The following is a 22,719-nucleotide window of genomic DNA, read 5'->3' as shown; positions in this document are numbered from 1 at the left end:
GCAGCTTATATTTCTTTCTATGTAATCGATAAAGGGTTACTCCATTTAATCACTTACCCCCATGTTGATTCTTCGTCTTCGGGAACACAATTTAAGAAATTTCAAAAGAATTCCAGGAGGCTTGTGACTGTCCCTTTGACTGCCAAGTAAATGTCAGGGTCCAGAAAAGTATGAAAGACATCATCAGAATAGTCCACGTGCCATCAGTGATTCCACAACATTATGAAGCTACAAGAATACTTTTTGTATGAAAATAAAATAAAAATGACAACATTTATTCTACAGTTTGTCTCCGCTGGATCTCTCTGTGTCAATGTAGTGACATTTTGGAGATAAATAGAGCAAATAGTGTACTCTGTTCTGTGTCACCAGTGCCAGAAGAAATCTGCTGTTTTCATTCAAATCAAATACACACAGAAAGCTTATCCTTGTGTTTGCATCCAGCAGATACTCTCCAAACTGACTCTACATTGACGCAGAGGAGACAAATTGTACGATAAATGTCATTATTTTTATTTTCTTTGCATACAGAAAGTATTCTTGATGCTTTATAAAATACAGATTGGCCCACAGATGGCACATGGACTAATTCGATGAAGTCTTTCATACTTTTCTGGGTCTTGACAGTGTTCATTACTTAATTAAGTCAATGGGACAGTCACAAGCCTCCTGGTTTTTTTAGCTAAAATAGCTTAAATTGTCTTCCAAAGACGAACAAAGCTTTCAAAGATTTCGAAAAACACAATTAATGACAAAATTTCCATTTTGGGGTGGAGTAACTCTTCAAGCGAACAACTTTGATAATTTGGCAAAACAATATGGGAATGTTACATTTAAAACAGTCTGAAATAAGTACTGACATATTAGACAAACTTGGTTCACACAAAGATTCCACGTATAGCTCATGTTTTTGTGCTAACAGTTAAAGAAGTTTATTAAGACCATATAACTTTGAGAGAACTTCTGAGAATGTCCCTGTTAGCTGGATCTGAGCTTCTTTATAATGTATGTCTGGGCGCCGTGTGTGAGTGCTGAGAGGAGACATCATGTCTTTAAAGGTGAATGTAGCCATTTGTACCTCTGAGTGTGACTGCTTATATAACACTTGCTTCATTTGCTCCCCTTAGTATGAGAATAAAGACAGGAAAGATCAGGGGAGTGTAAGGAGCAGTCTTTCTCCAACCCCCTCTGCTGCCTCAAGCTCCACTTCTAGAGCCTGCTCCCCTCTTCCTCCTCCCCTCCCCATCCTGAGCACACCGTCCCGACTGACCCCGACCCAGATCAGAGAAAGTCCCGAGGACGAAGAGACCACTGGGCTTCTGCAGAACACGGACACCTCCCCTAGCGTAGGAGAGGAGCGCGGCACGGAGAACCCACTCCTGACCTCGCTGCTCTCACCCCGCTCTCTCTCCTCTCCCCTGTCCCCGTAGACCTGGATCTGGACGAGTCTCATGTGTGAGAACGTCCAGCTTCAGGAGGCCGCGCTAGTTTAACAGGACGTGGAAAAAGAATCCTGGGATCGGATTTCTCGAATGGCTTAAACTTGAATTTTTTTTTCCCGTTGGTTTTTGGAAGCTCGGCTCGAGTTAAAGCATATTAAGCTATCACGGGACATCCTTTGCAATTAATAGACATGTTTATGAAGCACTGTGCGTAATCCTACACACCAATAAAGCCAATCAACGTTAATGTACCCTTCAGTCTTTAATGATATAAATGACGTGATTTGAAATCAAATATTAGCATTGTGTGAAAATTCTAAAAAACAATAAAAACATTATATAGATGTATTCTAAATATTTGTCATCTATTAAAGTATTTATTTAGAGGATTATATGAAAATGGATATTTAGAATAAATACTATAAATGCTTTATTTTCAGAAATACAAAGACGCTTGTATCATATTGGTGCGAATTTTTGCCATATATTTGTTTGCAAAGGCTAATTCAAAGCACCTGCCAAATTTCAGAAGGAACAAAATAAGAAAATATATAAATATATATTTAAATAGCATCTTCCCAGCTCTTTTCCTGATTATGTTGGGTGTTGGGCGTAATTCAACTGATGCTTAAACTGACTCTAAAATACACTGTAAACTTTTTTTTTTTTTCAGATTTCTTCTACATAACATTCTGTGTTAAAGTAGTCACTAGAGTATTATTAATAGAATGTCTCTCACCCTTGTACTGAGAATGTAAAAGCTCAGCAGGTATCTGTTTTTTCTGTGTGTGTATACTCATTTTCGTCTGATGTGTTGGTGTCTGTTGAATTTGTTCAATAATAAATAATTTAATCCCGTCATGTTTGGGCTTTTTGTTATGTTTTATTTCATAATAACTTAATTATTATTTAATCTTGATTATTATTTTAATTTGTTTGATTTAATACATTCTAATTTGAATGATACAGCTATTTTTATTTATTTAAAAGAACTAGACACATGATGGCAATGCAAAAGAGTTTATTTGTAGAAAATAAGCAATTCTTGGAATGTATCGGTCACAGTTTTACTTATTGGCCATAAATGACTCAAGAAGCTTAAAAAGCCTTTCTTCTCTAGCGGCAGCTTCTCTTTCTCTCCTCTCCTCTCTTTCTCTGTAGTCCCTTTCCTGCCTTTCTTCTCTAGCCATCATCTCCTTCTCCCAACGTTCCTGTCTGGCAAAGAGTTCTCTTTCCCTCTCCAGCGCCTGTCTCTCTCTCACTTCTTCTCTCTCCGCAGCCCGTCTGTCTCGCTCTTCTTCTCTTGCTGCAGCTCGTCTGTCTCTCTCGTCCTCTCTCTCTGAAGCTTGCCTCTCTCGTTCCTCCTGTCTCCTTTCCATCTCCCACAGGGCTGTCGACCAGTCCTCATCCTTTCTCTGCTTGATGGGAGGAGCGTCCTGAGCAGATGAGGACACTTGGACGGGCGTGATGAAACGGTTGAGAGGGGTCTCGCCACTCAGTGCTCCATCCATGATCGCAAACCACTTCCAGGTTGCAACTGACGCGTCTCCCCCGACCATGCTGAGGCTTTTGAGGTCCTGCAGTAAATGATCAAAATGGCTGTGAATTAAAAACAATATTTAGCCCTAAAACCTCATTTAAATCGTCTACTATGTCCTTAGAAATGTACTCTTTATATTCAAGCGTTTCATACGGTTTTAAAACAACTTTTTTTTTTTAAGAAATTTGCAGCATCAGAAAAATTTTTTTAAGTAAATAAACATTTAAAATAAATCAAATTATAAAGTATTATAATAAACATAAACTATGAATAATTAAATATTACACTAAAAATATTTTTTATTAATTTAATTTTTAGATTAATTTATGTCTGTGTTTTTTTATGTATAGCAGTTAGCAACTTTGACTTTATAGTTCTAAAAAAAAAAAATATTAATAACAGTAAACAAAAAATCTGCAGAAACAGTTCCAGATAAAAAAATTATAATAATTAAGCAAAGTAATGAATTAATATTTATACTGTATCGGATGTCTTTGCAAGCAAGATAATAAATAATAAATACTAAGTAAAGATTAAAGAGATGCATCACCTTATACTTCTGTTTCAGGTTCTCCCACTTCTTTCGGACCCACGCAGGCGTCACTTTCCCCGCCAGCTGTTTCTCTTTGACGTACAGCCTGTAGGTTGACAGATGAAGGCCATCAAACACACCTCACACGACAGGCCATCGTAACAGCACCCAGTAAAGCCGAGGCTGGTTTTACTCACTCAAAGGCTTTGATGGCTGCATTTCTCCTGCCTGTAAACAGGCTGTCGTTACTGACTCTCCATACGATCAGATCTGTCGTGTTGGCATCGGTCCCTAAACGCACAGAAACGACTGGTAAACACATTTGCCTTCGACCGCCGCTCAAAAATGAAATGAATCACACACATTGTCGTACGAGCATGCCGTTACTGTAGCAGAATTACGTTTTGAGAAGTGAGGAAGGTATAAAAAAAAAAACCCAGGCTATTATAAACTGTAAAACGTGTTACTTGCATTTAAAAGACTCCATCCTCCGAGCTCATTTTATATATATTTTTTTTGTTTAGCATTGTTTTCTTCTCCTGCTGGGTAATACTGAGTTACAGCGCGCTACCGCCCCCTATCGTAAATTACAACACGTTTATTGTTTTCCGCTTAAAGTGAACCGCACATTCAACCACGCGACGGGAGAAAACGGTTTTAATGTCTATATGTTTTTTTAAATCACTATTATTTTCCAGCAGGTGCTGTTAATTGTTTATCCAGCGGGGGCGCTGTACTGTCCCCCGGCGGTCGGAAGTGACGTGAGCAGCAGGAACGACTAGCAGCGCTTGAAAGAAAGTGTGTAGTCACCGTGTGTAACCCGGTCTACGGCTTTCCAGCACAACATAATCAAATCATATACATAGTTTTCACATCGGGGCCTGCTTTTTACATTTTCAGTCATGGTAAGTGAACGCCTTTGAAGAACTAAGCGTCTGTTGAACGTAACCGTCTATATTAGCGCCGTAACGTTAGCTCGTCTGCCATCTCATCTTTCCAAGCGAAAGTACTTATAAAGTTATTTGTCCTGACTTGCAGCTCATATTGCTTTTTAATATATAGTGATTAAATGCACCCCGCGTGCATAATAAACTTTAGTTACATGGCGTGTGTACTGCTGAGGTAAATGATTTAAATCGGTCATAATTAAAACGAAACTAAGTGTTGCCTTCGGGCTAAATATGAATGATGTTATCAGTCATGTGTGTACATATTTTATATCATTGTTTTCATAATCACAAAACTCTTTTTGATCAAAAGTGTTAGCCTTTAAAGAGTTTTAGAGTTGGATAACAATTGGATAATATAGTCATAATACAGTCATGCAAAATAATGTAGTCATGATATTGTATTATGAAACTATCTCTATTGTATCTTGTTTGAAAATGTATTTTATGACTTTTCTCTATCAAATGTCTCTTATCCTGTTTTGTAAGTGATTCTTGTGTATGTCTAGTCAGACCGGATAGAAAGCTTTTCAAGTCTTTCTATCTTCTTCCCTCAGTCTATCATGTCATATAATGGAGGTGCCGTCATGGCGATGCGTGGTAAGGAATGTGTGGCCATAGCATCAGACCGGAGGTTTGGCGTCCAGGCGCAGCTGGTCACCACCGACTTCCAGAAAATCTTCCCCATGGGAGATAGACTCTACATCGGTTTGGCCGGCCTTGCCACAGATGTACAGACAGTGTAAGAATACGGTCCCATGCGTTACAATGATATTACACAACGCTCTGCGTATTTCTTTTTAAATACCTTGTGTGTGTATTTTTTACCGTTCTCTGTCGTTTTAGATCTCAGAGGCTGAAGTTCCGCTTGAACTTGTATGAGCTGAAGGAAGGTCGTCAGATCAAGCCCAAGACCTTCATGAGCATGGTGTCTAACCTTCTGTATGAGAGGAGGTAAAAAAAATCATTTCTGTACCTGCTAGTTTTAAAAGTCATAATGTTATGAATGCTATATAGTATATGAAATTTGGACGTATGATCTGTCATTATGTTACTTTCTCTAGATCTACAAGCATCAGTTGTCGCTTCACTTCCGTAGGATAGTAAAAACACACTTCAGACTTTTGACAGTAGTAGTAGTTCGTCTTATTTTTGTAAATAGTCATATTCAGATGCGGTATTTAAGAGCTAAGGAAGCTCATTCTCTAACTCCCCCTGAGTTAATAAGTCGAGTTTTATCTCCGGGTCTGGCGATTAGCACTTTTAGCTTAGCTTAGCATAGATCATTGAATCCAATTAGACCGGTAGCATCATGCTCCAAAAATGAGCAAAGAGTTTGGATATTTTTCCTATTTAAAACTCGACTCTTCTGTAGTTATATCATGTAGTAAGACCAGCGGAAAATGAAAAGGTGCAATTTTCTAACCTGATATGACTAGGAACTGTATCTGACATCACGCAGCGCCGGGGGAAAAAGACACACTTCCTGTGCAAGCGAGAGGGTCTGGCTGTTTTACCATGTTACGGCAACAAACTTCCTTGATTATTATTCCAGAATGAGAGTATAGTTACTAGTCAAGTCAGCCTAGAAAATTGGGATTCTCCTCTTTCCACCAGTCTTAGTACACCATGTAACTATAAAAGAGGCAAGTTTTACATAGCCAAAAATATCAAAACTCTGGTTATTTTTGGAGATCGGCTGCATGGATTCAAAAATGCTAAAACCCAACTTTAAGAAAATAAATACTGTTTTTACTTTTGCAACCCAACTGTTCCAATTTCACATTTTGTAGTGTTTAGTCCAACCAAACTGCCTTCCCAGGTTCAGGTTTTAAAGAGTATTTATCTTCAGGGTGGCAGCACAGTAGAGTACAGTAAAATACATGTTTTTACAATTCGGCTGTAGTAAATGTTAAATTATTATATAAAAAAAAAAAAAGGCTGTGACATTCTGAACATCACGATGTCTGTATCAGTTTTGTGTGACCACGGCATAGTACCGGTATAACCGGTTTAAAGGCAGATACCGTACTGCCAAGTCTAATGTTCACAGTACTTGTAGACCTGCTGAGAAAACACTGAACATTGTCAAAGTCAGCTAATCAGAGGTCGTCGGTCGTCCAGCCAACCAAAGGGTTTTCAACCGTTTCTGAGGCACACCAGCAGTACACATTTTTAACGGTTTATTTTAGACCTTGGATGTCTCTACTAAGGAGCTGATGGGTTGAATCCGCTGTGGTACGATAGAAAGAGTTTGGAAAATGTGTACTGTTGATGTTTTTTCCAGGAACAGAGACACTGCCCTGATGTGTAATATTTAGCACTGTTCCCTGCAGCGTTGCTCAACAGAATATCCCCAATCTGTCACGTCTCTGTCTCAGGTTTGGGCCATACTATATTGAGCCCGTGATCGCTGGTCTGGACCCAAAGACCTTTGAACCCTTCATCTGTTCCCTCGACCTCATCGGATGCCCGATGGTGACGGAAGACTTTGTTGTGAGTGGAACTTGCTCAGAGCAGATGTACGGCATGTGCGAGTCACTGTGGGAACCTGACATGGTAGGCGGAGGGAAACAAGAGCACGTGTCTGTATTGTGATTTGTGCTCTAGGTCTGGTCATCTCATTGCTTTTGATCGTGTTCTCTAGAAAGCAGAGGATCTATTTGAGACCATCTCCCAGGCCATGCTGAACGCCGTTGACCGAGATGCGGTGTCTGGAATGGGAGTCGTCGTTCATGTCATGTAAGTATATCTTCAAGTGTCATCAACCTCTTGTATGACAATCATTCACTTTTATTTAACTGATTTTAATTAGCATTTTGAATCCTTTTTTTGTTACAGTGAGAAGGATAAGATAACCACACGTACCCTGAAGGCCAGGATGGACTAAAGACAAATACTACTGCTGTTTCCTCTCCTGCAACCCCATTTTTTTGTACTCGAATAGAATTTGCCTCGTTCCATTTGTCATCACCAAGATTGAATTGTTCAATAAACATTTCTGATATTTACTCACTTGCTAGTTATGTGGTCGTAGATGTATTTAAAAGATGTGATGTGATTTCTTGGCATTTTAAAGACGGCAAGAAACATTTCTATTTTCTAAATGCTTATTGCAGATTTAATTTTGAACTTTTGAATTTTTTATAAAAACACGTGAACAAAGAAAAAACCCCGAGTTAAAACTGAATTTCGTGACTGGACTAGTTCACTCAAAAGTACAAATCCTTCACTCACCTTTAAGTTGTCCGTGACCAAACAGTCGATGATAGCCAGTGATAATGTAGAAGTCAATGCTACCAGCAACAAGTGTGCCGGAGCGGGGATACATGAAGAAACCCAATCACAGACATCTCTTGCTAGTTTAGAGATCTAATATAATCAGAGACAAAACAATTTGATTGTGCAGATCTACATAATCCATTGACCATTTAAAGAAGAGCTTTGTTTGTATAGAAGGACTAAATGTTCACATGTAAAAAAAAAATCCACTAAATTGTTGAGTCAGTCATTGCTAGGATTGACAGTGACAACTAATAGTTTAAACACTCTTTTGATGCATTTTTTAAAAAATCTTTTTAAAAAATGTTACAATCATTTTATAACAAATTCAAAATCAAGAGCTAAAAGGCCAACTTAGCTGTTGAACCTCTGCTCATTTCATGTAGTTGTTCAGAGGTGATCAGTTTGTGGTGTGAAAGATCTCACGTGTGTAGTGAGCACAGACTCGCCGTGTCCATCCAGTCATTATGCAAACTAAAGAGTCAAAGGACAGCTGTCGTAGACAGAAACATCGGGTATATGATCACATTTCTACTTAGAGGCTGTATCACGTCCATTCTGGCACTTAACATTACAAGTTGCTGCTTTGAAAGAGCAGTCTTCCCTTTGTTTTGCATCCAGCTAGCAGAGACATAATTGTGTTTTCGTCTTTATATCTGACCGTGAGTCACTCAGAAAAACAGGCCAATCAGAAGAGAGTCGGGCCAAATGGACCTTGTTTTGACAGAGCTCCTGAGAAAGTGGCTGTAAACACATTGACGTGGTTTCTGTTACGTATACCACACATATATATATATTCTTAAGGACATCGACACCTAAGTTAAAACTCCAAAAAGGTCTACAACACCTTAAGCCTATATTCACTATTTAACAGTGAGGTCAATATGTTTTGGTCAGCAGCTAAAATAACAAAACATTGTGCCTGTCTAAATATACTGTATATGGACCTGGCTGTATGACTCATAATTGATGTTTGAAGACTAAATATGAATAGTTTTACATTGTCTTGCATGATACTCTACATCAGAAACATCATTAGATAAATTGTATAAAAACAGGTGTTTTAAATAAATCATCTGGGGGTTTTTCTTGCGCCTGACAATACTTTACCTTTGAGCTGCTTGTGCATTTGGTGCATGTTTCAGTATTGCTGAAAGATGAACTGTGAATTTATCTCTAATTATATGTATTATAATTATACTATATAATTTAAAAAATACTGTTTTGACATTCATTTTTATGAAAGTCATTCCTACAATTTGGGATTTAAGATAAGTCAGAGGTCAGTCCAACTTTTTTGTCCTAGATTTTTTTCAACATTAAGTTTTGTCTAAAGAACACTTAAGAAAAAGACATCCTTAAAATGACTTGGGGAATCTAAATTAATTGTAACCTTTTTTTAAAATACAAAATCAACTGGTAGTTTTTGATTCAGATCAGCATCAGGAGCCACATTCACAAAACATTCTTTGAAATGTAGACAAAAAAAAGTTAAGAATAATTTGTATTCCCAGTCTTTTAAGGAAATATTTTTTGTTTACTGTAAAAAAAAAAAAATCAGCAAAGGTTTCACACACAATAATATGCATTTTCAAAAACTGGGTACAATTAAGTGTCATTACTTGCCCTTCAACCATCAATGTTTTAAAAGGAAATCTAAAAGCGTTAACAAATGACTTTCAATAAACCAAGAGTAAACTCCTCCTATTCAGCAATATTATGGACGTGTATATTTCATAATGCCACAGTATACGTTGTCTTGTTATTTATTTACATCAGAATACAAAAAAAAACCTGAAGACAGAAGGGAGGAAAATAATGCAGTGACTGAAAAGACTGATATATGGCATACCTTTGTTCTCTTGACACTAGAATATGAATATGACGGTCAATCCTGAATGATTTTATGAAGCTCTTGGTTATCACGGTCGGTCTGTATGACTGTAGTCTTCCTGCGTGACAGCTTACTGTAGCTAAACGAATTTCTTCAAAATAAAGACTACTCAAAATAAGACTACATTAGTGGGGTTTGACTAAAAAGAAACCATAAAATGAGAGACCAAATGTTCAAAATATACATTTATTAGTAACAAGAATCAAAATGGACAGTTTTTCCACCAAGTGATGCATTTTGTTTATGGTTGTTAAATAAAGCAACCTGGTGCTTTAACATGTGTTTACAGTTCTGCATTTTTAAGCACTGAACCACAGCTCTTAACATCAAATCATAATTTAGAGGAAGAACTAATCATTATACATTTAGATGCATCCATGATTAACATGTTATTTGCACAGTTCTAGAAACACTAGTCTAAAAAGTAACAAATTTCTTTTGTTTGCATGTTTACTAAGAAATAAATGTTTACCAAAACTTTGAGGTGGCACATGCTTTCGTATGGAATAACTTTGTGATCATTTGGGGAAAGGGAGAGAACATACAGTATATCCTACATGTAAAATAAAAATCATCTATTTACAATAAACATCAGCAGCGTTACCCCTGAAATTATTCCAAAGCAGTGGTGATTTTGCTGTTGTAACGTAAAAGGAGTACATGCTCGAAATGTTGGTCTGAGAGGTGATGTCCTTTTGGGGTCACGATATTGCTCCCGTTGCTGAAGAGCTGCTGCACTGGGGCACTTGAGGGTAGAGTTGTATTGAACTTGATGAACACTTTTTTCACGCCTGGAAATTCATTTAAGCATTTCAGATCCTTGTTTGTGCCCTGGAGATACAGCCACACCTCTTCCGCTGCTTCCCTCTTTCCACCTTTGTTGCCAGAACTTCCAGGTCCATACGAGAAGAATTCATCCTCATGAACAGAGCCTCCGTTGCTCTCTGCTTCTTCAGTCCCTTGGTCGACCTGTAAAACTTCAGTGATCAACTGCGCTCGGAGACTCTCCCTCTCGTCTTCTGGTAACCACCAGAGTCGAAATTGTGGCATGGTGGCTGTGGCCAACCTGGCATCAGAACTTTCAAAAACCTGCTTGAAGCGGGAGTCGATTGCTTTGACGGTGCTGTCAATGACCTTGGAGAAAAGGCGGGTGTTTGCTGCCTTCTCCTCGAGCTTCCTTTTAAGAGTCAACAACGTTGGTATCACAATGCCAAGGAAGCACTTTTCTTCCCCGTGCAGAAGGTCAAGAGCAAAAGCCACTGGTTTGAAGACGTCCGTATATTCCGTGAGATACGCGGTTTCATCAGGCGTAAAATGTGGAAAACCCAAGACTTCGGACAGTTCGTTAAGCTGTGAATCGCTAAGCGACATCAGCTTGTTGATGGCGTAGTATTCTGAGCTCCACTGATTCAAACAAGGAACTGTGAAATTCATTTTTGCAATGGATTCAATTGAATCAGCAGCTTCGGTGGACGATTGGGCTTTGTGCCATATTGCGGCGCATTTTTCAATGGCACCGCTGTGCAGCTTACCCGCCTGTCCCTTAGAGACGGCATCCGCTAGATCCTTCGACGCTATCAAGTTCAGCGTTTGAGAAGCACACCGTTGGTGGGGTGGTAAGAAGTAACTCAGAAAGAAGTCTCCACCCATTTCTCCATCGCAAAGAATACTGCCCAAATCCTCAAAACGACTTTGCTCCACTTCTTGGTCATCCTCTGAAGAGAACTCTTTGAAGGCTTTCACGAAATTGTTACCATTGTCAGTGACGGTGGCCTGAACTTTGCTCTCGATGTTATAAGAAGAATGAATTTCTTGAATTTTAGCGATAATGGTTTCACAGGTGTAGCTGATGGGGATTCTCGTGCAGGCAAGAGCAGCCGACTTCCTTTCAAGACTGTCCTCAAGCCAGTGGCAAGTCATTCCAAAATAACTTCTGTCCTGCACTGACCATACATCAGCCGTTGTACATAATGTCTGCACTTTGTCGAGTTTCGCTTTTAGCTCCCCTTTCATTTTACTGAACGCTACTTCAAGCCTGGTGATAAAAGCATTTCGACACATGACTTTTTTGCCCCTGCTTAAAGCTTCAATCAACTTCCTGAAGCCAGGTTGCTCTAGAATTGAAATGGGTTGCACATCCTCCACGATAAAATTAAAAACCAGGGTGTTTAGCCTCGATTGTGATGTTTGATGATAAACGTTGGTGGGATCAATCTTAGCTTCCTTCGTTTCAGACAATGATTCAGCCGTTTGATTTTCTGGAACACTTGGTCCATAACTGCTTGGCACGTAATTGCTTGGTCCATCACTGCTTGGTGCATCAACGCTCGGCGCATCCCTTATCCTTCTCCTACACACCACAGAATGCTTTCTCTGTAGGACGAAGAAAAACAAGATGGTTATTTTCTGTGCTAAACGAGGTGAAACCAAGGCATGTTAAGATATTAAATAATACGTTTGTGCCCTAAAAAGTTTCATTCATTCATCATGAACATTTTCCAGGTTTGAAATCAATAACGAATGAATGACTTTCTATTGACATTTTCTATATGCCTTTTTCGTGTTTCACAAAAGACAATAACTTGCAGGTTCTGAACAACCTGAAGGATCAGTAAATCATTTTATTTTTATCCCTTTAAAACCTTGGATACAGTGGGACAGTGGCTTTGAGGCAAATTCAACTAGGAGTGTAAAGGTATGAAATCACGGTACAATGAAAACGGTATAATCATGTGTTACATTAGGTTCTTATTGCCGTTTTTTTCCCTCACGGTACTTTTTGGGTCGTTTTTTTCTTTCTTTCTTTCGCATAAAGAATTCGGCCTGCATATGTAAACGTCAAAAAACACAAAAAAAATATAAAAGGCGATCCATAGTTTATTATCTTTTATTTATTAGCAATTCACAGTATTTTCACTTACATTCATCTTTGCAAATTCCTTGGGGTGGTGGTCACGAAGATGGTGTGCCATGTTTGAAGTGTTGCCTGTCCGAGCCGACACTTTTTTCCGACACAATCTACAAACTGGATAACCATCAACAATGATGGTGCCTCCTGGGTCTTTTAAATACCCAAAATACTCCCATACGGCTGATTTCAGCCGCTTTGGTGGGAGAAAAAGAGGCTCAGGCTCCGACATTTCGGTGTTCTGCCGTTTGCGCATCTGGCAAGGTGAGTGACACTTAAATGAAAAAGGAGAAAGGCGCAATTTAGACATTTTTTTAGGATTATCTTTTAATTAAACGTAGATTAGATGGAAAATTGTTTATTTACTTTGGTTTTATTGAAAATACAAGTCTTAACTTATGCTACCATTTAAAGCCGTGTACCGTAAAATCATCATACCATTACATTGCTAGTTGGAACAGATAAAGTGCGTTGATGAATTTTAATTATCGTCATACTATTATGAAAAAACACGTCCTAAACCGGGTCGTACAGAAGTTCAGCTGTCATACCGGTGCAAACCTGCATACCGGTACGAGTGGCTAAGCAACGTAGACAGCATCATGAATTGAGAGGGGAACCCTGCTAACTGCATACACTTTGAACTAATGGTTAGAGAGCTTTTACAACTAGGCTATTAATAACACACAACTAATTATAAGCAAATAAGCCAGCACTACATTTGTAACATAACTGTCATTTTGATTCAAAGGTCCAAATGGCCTGAATCGTTAAAAAAAATAATAATTTAAAAGTGTGAAACAGATTTTTGCAGTCACAAGTTTATTACTTTTACAGAAATATGGCTTTCAATCAAAATAACTGTATTAAATTAATTACATCTTATGCTGATTAATATAGCTAGTTGCATATCAGTATTCTCAGTAACGACGACAAAAAACAACCACATGCACTGAACTGACATCACAGAAAGTGTCTTTAAATGTCAAAACGGTATGTTTTAATTATAATAAACACACAGTTCATGGCAATTCATTTTGAAGTTTGTCTTTCAGAGGTAGATGTAGGGCCTTTAAGAACGTGTTTGTGTCCCACTGTACTTCTTTCTTCTGTTAACAAAACAACAAAACCTTTCCATGTCTGTCTGACAGAACATTTTATGAAATCAATTCACGTCGCATTAAGAAAATAATTCAAACAGCTTAAACAACAAACTTCTCTCCCATTTTTCGCTTGCTGCTGGGTGACTTCTGTTTCCAATTCTTAACGCCAAATTAAAACTGCACTTTTTTTTTTACTTTCACTAAAGCGTGTTTTTGACTTCCGAGTCAATTTTCCCCTCAGCATCCATCCCTTCAGTGAAGTATTTTCGAGCCCCGTCCCCCACACGACATCGTTGTGTGAAGTCGCTCTGCATACGCTCCTTTTAGTGTAGCAGGCTATATGAAATTCACTAGATATGAAACATTAGTGATTTCGAACACTTGTCATAAAGTGAAACACTTCGCTAAACCCGCCTCAACTCAGTCGACTGGACCGAGCCACCATGGCAACCGCCGCCGTCCGCCATTTTCTCAGGCGAGCAATTGCTTCTTTTTAACTGTAAATCTACAGAGCATGCATGTTTAGATAGTTTTATACTTTAGTTAACAAGCATCGAGTAAGATGTCGTTGCCGAATCACCTATAATAATGACATAAGCGCCATTTTTCTTACTGCAAAGCTCAATAAACAAACCATGAGACTCATTACCAATCATACCCAAGTGACCACGAATGACATTAATAACAACATCCCCCCCTAGCAAATTAATATTACTAACGTGTTATATTTTAATCATTATAATGTCGTCAGTTTAATTCAAGAGTTTGCGGAACACGAGTTATTTAAAAAAAAAAAAACAGAAACACTCCTGCTCACCTGCACCAATCGATCACATAAAGCTTTTTATTTCTATGGTTGGATATCACTATAAACGTTGACAGCAAACCCAATTAAACACTCTACCGTACAGCTGTCCATAACACGAATGTTTACTATCACCTCAAAACCACTCCCACTTTGTTGACCGTCTATCCCACGTTTTGCTTAAAACTTCGCCAGACAATCAAATAAAGTGAAAAGCAGTGCCCGCGCGTGTCCATGAGACACTAAATACAACCGTATATTATTTTCTTGGACTGACACTAGGTGTGTAACGAAAGCTTTTTTTCAGCATCGCACCTGGAATCTACCAAAATATTTATTTTTGCATAGTTTCTCCACAAACTGAAATACACGATTAAAAACAAAGCAACCGACGAGTGTTAAGAAAACGTGCAACTGTACCTTACCTCCAAATGCTTCTTTAGATTAGACGTCGAGTCCCTCGCAGTGGACAAGATGTTGATCTTCGGGAGGCAGAGGTTGCACTGAACAGTAATGTTTCTCCCTCTTGTGTCCCTGAACGTGAAGTGGTGTTTGTGCATCCAGTGGTCAAAGGCTGAACGAGACCGCTCCATCTTCACACGAGGCTCCGGCGCGGACAGCTCTTATAAAACGTACGAACAAAAACAGTAAATTACACTTACTATTTTATGTGTAATCGTGTAATAAAAAAATAAAATGTACCATATTCTATTTGCAGACTCTTTATTTTTGTAATCTAATTACGTAATCCAAATAACGTATCCGTTACTATCGAACAACAGAGGCGCATTTCCTATGGAACAGATTCTTCTCTCTTCTTTTTGCTGTTTCCGGCGCGGGGCAAACTGAAACAGCTCATTAGCGCCCCCTTCTGCCCGCATGCGGCCAGGACACTGTACCTTCTCAGACTCGTGCGTTCACCTCCGGAACATTTATCTCGTTTCTCATTTCAAAGTTGCACCCGAAATGAAACGTTTTGTCGTCGAGGGCTTTCAGAAAAGTAACCATTATAAAACTAACAGTCTTGAGGCTTACGCTAAAAGCTGTCATTGACTTATTTTCTGGTATCCGGCTTAAATGGATATTTCTTTTTTTTTTTTAAATATAGCCTTAAACCACATCAGGTAGGCTCGTGTGTCCACTTTTAACGTTGGTAAGTCAGTTACTTAATATTTACGACACTGTAAGTAAATTCTGCACCAAAAGCATTTTAGGATTCATCTACAAACATTCTCATTGAGAATTAACCAAAGGTTTAACACACTGTCCATTTTTATTTGTGTCAAAAATGAAATATGACACCACTAGTCTATTTCTCAATTTTCTTGCCTAGCCTTATCATCTGGAAACAATGATTTGGCAATATTGACACGAAATATTTCATGAATCATGATGACAAAGGGTAAGACACTTCCTTGAGGTGTCCCATAAAAAAAAAAAAAAACATTCATTCCCTGCACAGAGCTATGCGCCTGAGAGGGGCGTGTCAACAGAACGCGCTCTCATTGGCTCGTCACATGACGTCACTCTCCCGCGCCGCTTGTCCTTTTGACTTGAGTTTAAATCGTTGAGGGAGAGCTTTATTGCAAAATGTTCCTGCGTTGTTCGTAGCAAGAAGGTCACTTGGCGCAAGCGAGTATGTCTGAGCCATGGCTTTACCCCACCATCCTGCTATGTATTTATGGGTTTTTCTGCAGCCACAGACCACTGGAACCCTTTCTAACCCCGTTTTTGATGGGACCTGAGAAAAACCTGACGGAGACAGAGGTAAATGTGCTTGAAGGGTGATGTAAGTATACGGGGAAGTGATGTCAGATACCTAAAGCGTATAAGATAAATTATTAAGAAAATAATAAATGTCAATATTTATATATTTTCTATATATTCTGTTATTCCTCGCACGCTTTGAAAGAATCTACATACATAGAAAAAAATGTAATTAATATATATATATATTGAAGTATATACTTGGTTGTAAGAGCGCACCCACGTGCAACACCGTGAAAGGAATCTACCGGCTCGTTTAATCCTAGAAGTTTCATCTTTTCAAAAATCCTGTATTAAGTGCTAAATCTGCGTCACAAGAATTTTTAGGGAACCAATATGATTTCTAAATAGAAAAATAAATAAAAAAGAAGCAGGAACTAATAACAGAATCCCTGCAGACCCTCCTGACATAAGATCAGTAAGCCTCTAAGATTAATCAGTTCATAAGATATTAATTAGGGCAGTAATTTTTAATAATAACTTAATCCTCTAATGATGTTTTGACAAATAATTAGCTTTTAAATTGAAGCTGAACTCTTTTTTTTTTTTAGAATTTTTATTAGTTTTATTTAAAATGATTTTTTGTCTTATTTATTGTTGACCGGCTACTTCCACTTTTACTACAGGTCGTGAGTGAGATCTATCCTTTTTGGACGTATTCCTACCTCGTGCTGCTTTTCCCGGTTTTCCTGGCCACAGATTACGTCCGGTACAAACCTGTGCTGATTGTCCAGGCGGCCAGCTTCATCGTGACCTATGCTTTGCTCTTGAAGGCCCAGAGTGTGAAAGCCATGCAGTTATTGGAGTTCTTTTTCGGTCTGGCAACTGCCACTGAAGTTGCCTACTACTCCTACATCTACAGTGTGGTGGAGCCATCTCATTATCAGAGGGCGACCGGTTTTTGTCGCAGTGTCACACTGTTGGGCTCAGCGATCGGCTCGCTCATTGGACAGATTCTGGTGTCTGTAGCCCAGGTGCCTCTGTTTTACTTGGGCGTCATCACACTGGTGTCCTCCTGCATAGCCTTTGTTGCCCCTTGGTTCCTACCCATGCCCAGTAAGAGCCTGTTCTTTCATCACAGAGAGAGCTGCTCTCAGGATGAAGGAGCTTTGGAGCCCATTAACGGCAGTCAGCTGATCGAGAAACCAGAGGATCCAGAGTCCAAAATACAGCTTAGTGCAAACGAAAAAACGGTGGGTAGTGTTTTTGTTTTGTTTTAACTGAGCAGAGAAAGAAAAATAATTAACAGAAGTCGTATATAATATATACATACGTTATACGTTCTGTATTTTTACACACACACGCACAAATACATATGTACACGTGCTTCTCTGTGTGTGTAAGACTTCTGTTAATCTTCAAAACAAACATTAGGGTATTTTTAATGAAACCTAAGTGGTTTCTCTTCCTCCATTTGATTATTCAGATCATGAAAGCTCTCAAAAAGTTGATAATTAGAGGTTGACTGATACTGAATTGTACCAATACTGATAGCTAGGTTGGACTGCACTTGCCGACAACCGATTAATTGACTGCTAGTTTTTAAAATGGATATTAAATAAGAATGGCGTTGGAGGTAGAACCATCCTCATCATGTGCACCTTACTTTTCCCTCAGAAATTCAGTGTTATCTAGTTATCAAATGCATAAAACATCTTTTAAATTATTGAAAATCCAACTTTATTTTTAGCAAATGGAATTTACTATTCAAATTAAAACATGGAAAACGTTTATTTTTATATAAATTCAATTCAATTCAATTCAAGTTTATTTGTATAGCGCTTTTTACAATGGCTATTGTTCCAAAGCAGCTTCACAAAAGCAAATTATTACATAACAAAAGCAAATCATTCCACAGACATAAGCAAGTCACCACACAACAGGATGCATTACAAAACAGCAGGATGATATAACTTAAAAATAACTTTAGTAGTAGCAGTACTGCACATTTAAAGGCGAAAGGCTCCTGAAGTGCAGAGCAGTTCTGGAGATGTTGTTCATGCTTTTATGTCCTTAGCTAGTGAGCCGACCGGACTCTTAATCAATGACAGGCTCTAACAAATAGCTCTCAGGATCAGGTCTTTTTTTACGGTAACAACCATGACATTAAACACTTGGCTCAGACTTGGGTGTATTCTTGCCCCATTAATTGAACCTCTTGAGGTACTGCTACCGTCCTCTCAGACTTGTCGGCAAACGTACTGCTGTTCTTTCTACAATGCAGCATCCACTCCACATATTAATGACTTTATATTGACATGAAGACGTGTGCACTGTATAACAATGCACCCTTCATAGTCACTCCAGCAGCGGAAAAACTATCAGCGTAGATTTTTGTTGATAACCCATAGTTCTGGGAATCACCTATCGGTGCCGATTAATAGGCAAAACACATACATCCGGCGACCTCTACGTAAAATCAATCCATATGGTACACGAGTGCTTTATATGACAAATATTTAGTTTTGGTTAACTTTCAGTGGAGGTAAAAAAACGATTCAATTTAACAATTAACAAGTTTCATTTAAATTAAAAGTCTTATGTGTTGGGAAAAACATGGGGGAGAGTAAATGATGACATAATTGTACTTTGTTTTGATGAACTATCCCTTTAATACTGGCCTTAAAAGGCTACTAAATGGGCAGGTACTGATTGTGACGCATGCATGTGTGTCTTTGACTTGGTTTGACTTTCAGACTCTCAAGAAGAATATTAGCAGTAGTGGATTCCTGGAGGTTTTAAAAACGCTGTGGTCAGACTTCCTTGAGTGTTACTCCTGCTCTACCCTGTTGGCCTGGTCAGTGTGGTGGGCTTTATCCACGTGTGGTTACCTCCAGGTGATTAATTATGCTCAAGCGCTGTGGCAGAAAATCTTGCCTTCCAATGACTTTGAGATCTACAATGGATACGTGGAGACCGTTTCTACCTTGCTTGGTATGGCCTTCTGTTTTACTGAATTTTGTTATATTCCCATTCTTAAAAGTATAGGCAACACAGAATATATTATATCTATGGAAGACCATTTACACCACAGGATTAAACAAACAAAAAAAAAAATTTTGGTTTTATCTTCATTAAGTTATTTAACTTATTTTTCTTCACAATGTACGTCACAATATGTCACACAGTTTCTTGAATTCCTTCAGAATTGCAAAGTTCTAATGATATTAATTGAGTTTAGAGTTAAAATGTTCATTAATTCACTGTTTTTCCCCCCAGGCGCTTTAACAGCATTTGCTGTAGGCTTTCTAAAAGTGTCCTGGGCAGTGTGGGGAGAGCTTGCTCTCTGTGTTTTCTCTGTGGTAATAGCAGCGTGTGTGTACCTCATGGACACCATCAGAAATATCTGGGTTTGCTACACTTCCTACATGCTCTTCAGAGCTACCTACATGCTTCTTATCACCATAGCAACGTAAGTAAAGCTGTCAGTCTCTATCCATTTTCTTTCTAAATTCATTGTAAGCCGAATATTTGTTATTTTTCTCAGTGCTGAGAAATTGTTGTATTTGACCTTACAACAGTGGCTTTTTTATGTCCATCTGTCGAAATGATATCACAAGCTGTTCACCTGCACGCTGATGAACCTGATGATTTACATTTAGTCACCTAAGCTCCACGAATTGGCCCTAGGAAGGTGTCCAATGGTGGTTTCCTGCGTGTTTGGTCTCATCAGCACGTAAAAAGTTATTACATTTTAGGTTAAATTCAAATCTTACTTCCATTTTATTATTAATCCGACATGTTATGATAACCTCAAATTTAGGTTGAAATGCAAATCGGTTGTTTGTCTGTTTTTAATGATTCTTCTGATTTGGAACTCTTTATATCATTTACTCGTTCATTCGATTGTCAGTAATTACTGAGTAAAACAGAGTAATATCTGATGTATTCATTATCAGTCAAGTAAATATGTATTATGTCAGTTACATAGGCCATTCAAAGATATCAAATCGTGTTGATACAAAGCATCAAATTCTGAAGGATTAATTTAAAAGTAAGATATGCGTACCGAGAGACCCGCTACACTGCAGCCTTTCTGGCTACAGGACCATTTTGATGCATTCCTTGAAATGCAAAACCAAGATGAAACATCCCCAAAATGGGGCAATGTACCAAGAATTGGAATTTTGCATTAACTCTGGTGGTAATTTCGACAAGAAGCTATGATTTCAGAAATCAATCCGAGAGCCCAAACTCAGTAAATGGTTCCATGCCTACTTACCATTAGCTCTTTCAGTCAGCTTCCTATGCACTTATAAAATTGCTACTTTGTTTCTTAAAAAAATATTTTTATATTGCAGGTATCAGATAGCTGCTAACCTAAGCATGAGAAGATACGCTTTAGTTTTTGGAGTAAATACTTTCATCGCACTCTTACTGCAGACGACTCTTACCGTGATCGTAGTAGATTCTGCCGGTCTAGGCCTGGACATTTTTCTACAGGTAAACTACATGTACTTAGCTCATCATGAATGTGGATCACTAATGAATAAAGCTAACATTGTGCAATTTTTTTCCACAGTTTCTGATCTATGCAAGTTACTTTGCTGTAATAGCTGTGATATTCTTGATTGCCTGGCTGTATAAGTGGTTTAAAAGAAGGGGGCCTGAAGGACAGAATGAATTGCCCTCAACAGAAACGATTCCAGAGGCTTGAAAAAAAAAAACAAATCTTCCGTTCAACTCAATGGATAGGTCAAAATAACTGCTTCTAAAGAGAATGCAGCATCTCAAATTCAGAGACTCAGTTTTGAAGGTTATAAAAGCACTGGTGATTTTTGATAACAGTTAATAGTTATACACTGTAAGTTGTTGTAGAACGAAATGCACTTGTTTTAATGTTTCATTCACATCATTATGATGCCTTACTTCACTGTTAGTTGAATCGAAGCAGGTCAGAATAAGTAGGCTGACTTTTTAAGCCAACACTATCATGTTATGAATATTATGAACTTTATAAGCGCTTGTTAAAATCGGCCGTCTTTTTTTGTTTTACCGCTGAAACATTAGCAGAGTTATGGTACTTCCACTACAAATGATCTTTTTTCACACACACGACAGCACAAATGTGATTGTGATATTTTTATACAACTGTTTTATCAGGAAAAAAGATGATGGTATATAACATTTCGTTTCTTTATTTGTGGTCTGTCGAGAAAAGTAGCTCCGAAAGAAGCGATGAAACCATCGTTTTTCCTCTTTGTGCAACCCAAAAGTAGTATGATTTTGTTGGAAAAAAAGATTAATTGACCAAATCAAACAGACATTCTTGTTATCAATCAAATCCGAGGAACAAAACTAATGTTGTATAACTTTGCAACGGTTTATCTTGCTGCGCTGCTGGCCTTAAATGATAAAATATCTAAAAGTATAAGTGGCCTTAGTTTTGTTGGTCATTCCATCTCTTTTATTGGCCGCACTTTATTTTTACTACTATTTCTGTCCCAAGTTTTTATTTGCTGCTTATTAATATTTAGTAAGGTAGTTAAGTTTAGGGATAGGTAGGATCAAGTGATCCAATACATTCTTATATCAGCCAGTGTTTTAATTAATAATGACAATTGGTCCTTGGAAAAAAAGTGTTACCATCTTATTTAATGCATTTATTTAAAAAAGGCACTGAATTTACAAATAAAGATGAAGGCTTTTGTGTGCTTACTGAATACTGCTCTCGGTAGTCCTGGATTTATCTGATTACGCACAACAGAATTGAATTATTAGGATTTGTCTATAATTAAATGGTAATACTTGATATAGTTACTACAGATACAGTTACATCTATTGAAGCATATTTGCTTTTTCAGCTTGGCAAATATCTTTAGATCTTTATGGTTTAACGATAAAGAACAATGTTACAGTCAAAGCTTTTTTTTAGAAATATGCAGCATTTAATTTATTTGTAATAATACTGTGATGATATATTTTCTTGAATTTTCAACCTTCATTAGAAATGCGACTTGAAATGTGTATTTTTACAGCAATAACATGATTGTCTTATATACTGTATAATTAATGAATGTGCCAACATTATAACAAAGTGTCATTTGTAATCTCTAGCAATATTTCAGTCATGTTGTAAAGGATTATGGAAATTTGAGACCAAAATGGGGTTGTGTGAGTATTGTGTGTGAGAGAAACATTAGTATTTTGGGTGGTTTTATGTGTGGCGTGCTCTATGATGTTGGATGCAAAGGCAGAACTTTTTTTTTTTTTTTTTTTTTTTTTAAGTATAATGTTTTTTGTAAAATTTAAATAAAAGACCGGATCACTGAAAAAAAATATGGTTCTGTGTTTTTTGCTTAGCTTCATATATATAATATGCAATTTTTTTTTCCACAGAAAATTTTGAATCAGTGAGTACAAAATGGTTTGTAGCCCTCTTACAAAACTACATGCTGTCTATAAAGTATGGGCTCTACAAGACACTCTACACTGTGCCAAAATGTCCAGTAGAGGACAGTAAAGAAATTCCAGATAGAAGAATATTCGTCTAAAACAG

The 22,719-nt window shown here is 37.9% G+C and overlaps 5 protein-coding genes across 10 annotated transcripts in view; 3 read left to right on the top strand and 2 right to left on the bottom strand.

The window, feature by feature from the left end:
• The window catches only part of LOC122346787 (protein unc-80 homolog), a 39,935-nt gene extending 38,028 nt beyond the window's left edge, over window positions 1-1,907 (top strand). Inside the window, 2 exon segments of the mRNA XM_043241644.1 lie at window positions 1,128-1,419; window positions 1,422-1,907. Coding sequence (XP_043097579.1) covers window positions 1,128-1,419; window positions 1,422-1,459 — 330 coding nt within the window. The 3' untranslated portion in view covers window positions 1,460-1,907.
• A 539-nt stretch (window positions 1,908-2,446) lies between these two features.
• On the bottom strand, window positions 2,447-4,156 carry si:ch73-193c12.2 (vicilin-like seed storage protein At2g18540). Of its 2 annotated transcripts, none has more exons than XM_043242918.1 (4): window positions 3,986-4,156; window positions 3,712-3,805; window positions 3,533-3,620; window positions 2,447-3,019 (listed from the first exon to the last, which is right to left on the bottom strand). In XM_043242918.1, the coding sequence occupies exons 1-4, from the start codon at window positions 3,999-4,001 to the stop codon at window positions 2,510-2,512; spliced, it is 708 nt and encodes a 235-aa protein (XP_043098853.1). In that variant the 5' UTR covers window positions 4,002-4,156; the 3' UTR covers window positions 2,447-2,509. The 2 variants fall into 2 exon arrangements, with proteins under 2 accessions (XP_043098853.1, XP_043098854.1); XM_043242919.1 differs by lacking the exon at window positions 3,986-4,156 and adding an exon at window positions 3,878-3,930.
• Window positions 4,157-4,269: 113 nt separating this feature from the next.
• psmb3 (proteasome 20S subunit beta 3) lies at window positions 4,270-7,476 on the top strand. The gene is made up of 6 exons (XM_043242920.1): window positions 4,270-4,419; window positions 5,019-5,203; window positions 5,308-5,415; window positions 6,843-7,020; window positions 7,109-7,203; window positions 7,303-7,476. The coding sequence occupies exons 1-6, from the start codon at window positions 4,417-4,419 to the stop codon at window positions 7,349-7,351; spliced, it is 618 nt and encodes a 205-aa protein (XP_043098855.1). The 5' UTR covers window positions 4,270-4,416; the 3' UTR covers window positions 7,352-7,476.
• Window positions 7,477-9,807: 2,331 nt separating this feature from the next.
• On the bottom strand, window positions 9,808-15,824 carry zgc:161969 (uncharacterized protein LOC569044 homolog). 4 transcript variants are annotated; one of them, XM_043241862.1, is made up of 4 exons: window positions 15,353-15,824; window positions 14,879-15,075; window positions 12,559-12,819; window positions 9,808-12,010 (listed from the first exon to the last, which is right to left on the bottom strand). In XM_043241862.1, exons 2-4 carry the CDS (start codon window positions 15,044-15,046, stop codon window positions 10,250-10,252), a joined length of 2,190 nt encoding a protein of 729 aa, XP_043097797.1. In that variant the 5' UTR covers window positions 15,047-15,075; window positions 15,353-15,824; the 3' UTR covers window positions 9,808-10,249. The 4 variants fall into 4 exon arrangements, with proteins under 4 accessions (XP_043097797.1, XP_043097796.1, XP_043097798.1 ...); XM_043241861.1 differs by lacking the exon at window positions 15,353-15,824 and adding an exon at window positions 15,156-15,305; XM_043241863.1 differs by lacking the exons at window positions 14,879-15,075; window positions 15,353-15,824 and adding an exon at window positions 14,466-14,836.
• A 151-nt stretch (window positions 15,825-15,975) lies between these two features.
• On the top strand, window positions 15,976-21,883 carry slc19a2 (solute carrier family 19 member 2). Of its 2 annotated transcripts, none has more exons than XM_043241865.1 (6): window positions 15,976-16,220; window positions 16,847-17,413; window positions 18,917-19,154; window positions 19,440-19,632; window positions 20,522-20,663; window positions 20,743-21,883. In XM_043241865.1, exons 1-6 carry the CDS (start codon window positions 16,092-16,094, stop codon window positions 20,875-20,877), a joined length of 1,404 nt encoding a protein of 467 aa, XP_043097800.1. In that variant the 5' UTR covers window positions 15,976-16,091; the 3' UTR covers window positions 20,878-21,883. The 2 variants fall into 2 exon arrangements, with proteins under 2 accessions (XP_043097800.1, XP_043097801.1); XM_043241866.1 differs by having other exon boundaries at window positions 16,106-16,242.
• Window positions 21,884-22,719: the final 836 nt, after the last annotated feature.

Source organism: Puntigrus tetrazona, chromosome 6 (assembly GCF_018831695.1).
Source record: "Puntigrus tetrazona isolate hp1 chromosome 6, ASM1883169v1, whole genome shotgun sequence".
Lineage (NCBI taxonomy): Eukaryota > Metazoa > Chordata > Actinopteri > Cypriniformes > Cyprinidae > Puntigrus > Puntigrus tetrazona.
This window is presented reverse-complemented; position numbering and strand designations above follow the sequence as displayed.

Bases quoted from the DNA above. Each gene is read 5' to 3' on its own strand.
- si:ch73-193c12.2 (XM_043242918.1), bottom strand. The intron at 3,621-3,711 runs GTGAGTAAAACC...GTCAACCTACAG, and splicing joins GCAGCCATCAAAGCCTTTGA to GCTGTACGTCAAAGAGAAAC. The intron at 3,020-3,532 runs GTGATGCATCTC...CATTTACTGCAG, and splicing joins ACCTGAAACAGAAGTATAAG to GACCTCAAAAGCCTCAGCAT.
- psmb3 (XM_043242920.1), top strand. The intron at 5,204-5,307 runs GTAAGAATACGG...CTGTCGTTTTAG, and splicing joins GCCACAGATGTACAGACAGT to ATCTCAGAGGCTGAAGTTCC. The intron at 5,416-6,842 runs GTAAAAAAAATC...TCTCTGTCTCAG, and splicing joins AACCTTCTGTATGAGAGGAG to GTTTGGGCCATACTATATTG.
- zgc:161969 (XM_043241862.1), bottom strand. From the start codon at position 15,046: ATGGAGCGGTCTCGTTCAGCCTTTGACCACTGGATGCACAAACACCAC. The intron at 12,820-14,878 runs GTAAGGTACAGT...TTTTCATTTAAG, and splicing joins ATCTAAAGAAGCATTTGGAG to TGTCACTCACCTTGCCAGAT. The intron at 12,011-12,558 runs GTAAGTGAAAAT...TTCGTCCTACAG, and splicing joins AGGAATTTGCAAAGATGAAT to AGAAAGCATTCTGTGGTGTG.
- slc19a2 (XM_043241865.1), top strand. From the start codon at position 16,092: ATGTCTGAGCCATGGCTTTACCCCACCATCCTGCTATGTATTTATGGG. The intron at 17,414-18,916 runs GTGGGTAGTGTT...TTTGACTTTCAG, and splicing joins TTAGTGCAAACGAAAAAACG to ACTCTCAAGAAGAATATTAG. The intron at 19,155-19,439 runs GTATGGCCTTCT...TTTTCCCCCCAG, and splicing joins GACCGTTTCTACCTTGCTTG to GCGCTTTAACAGCATTTGCT.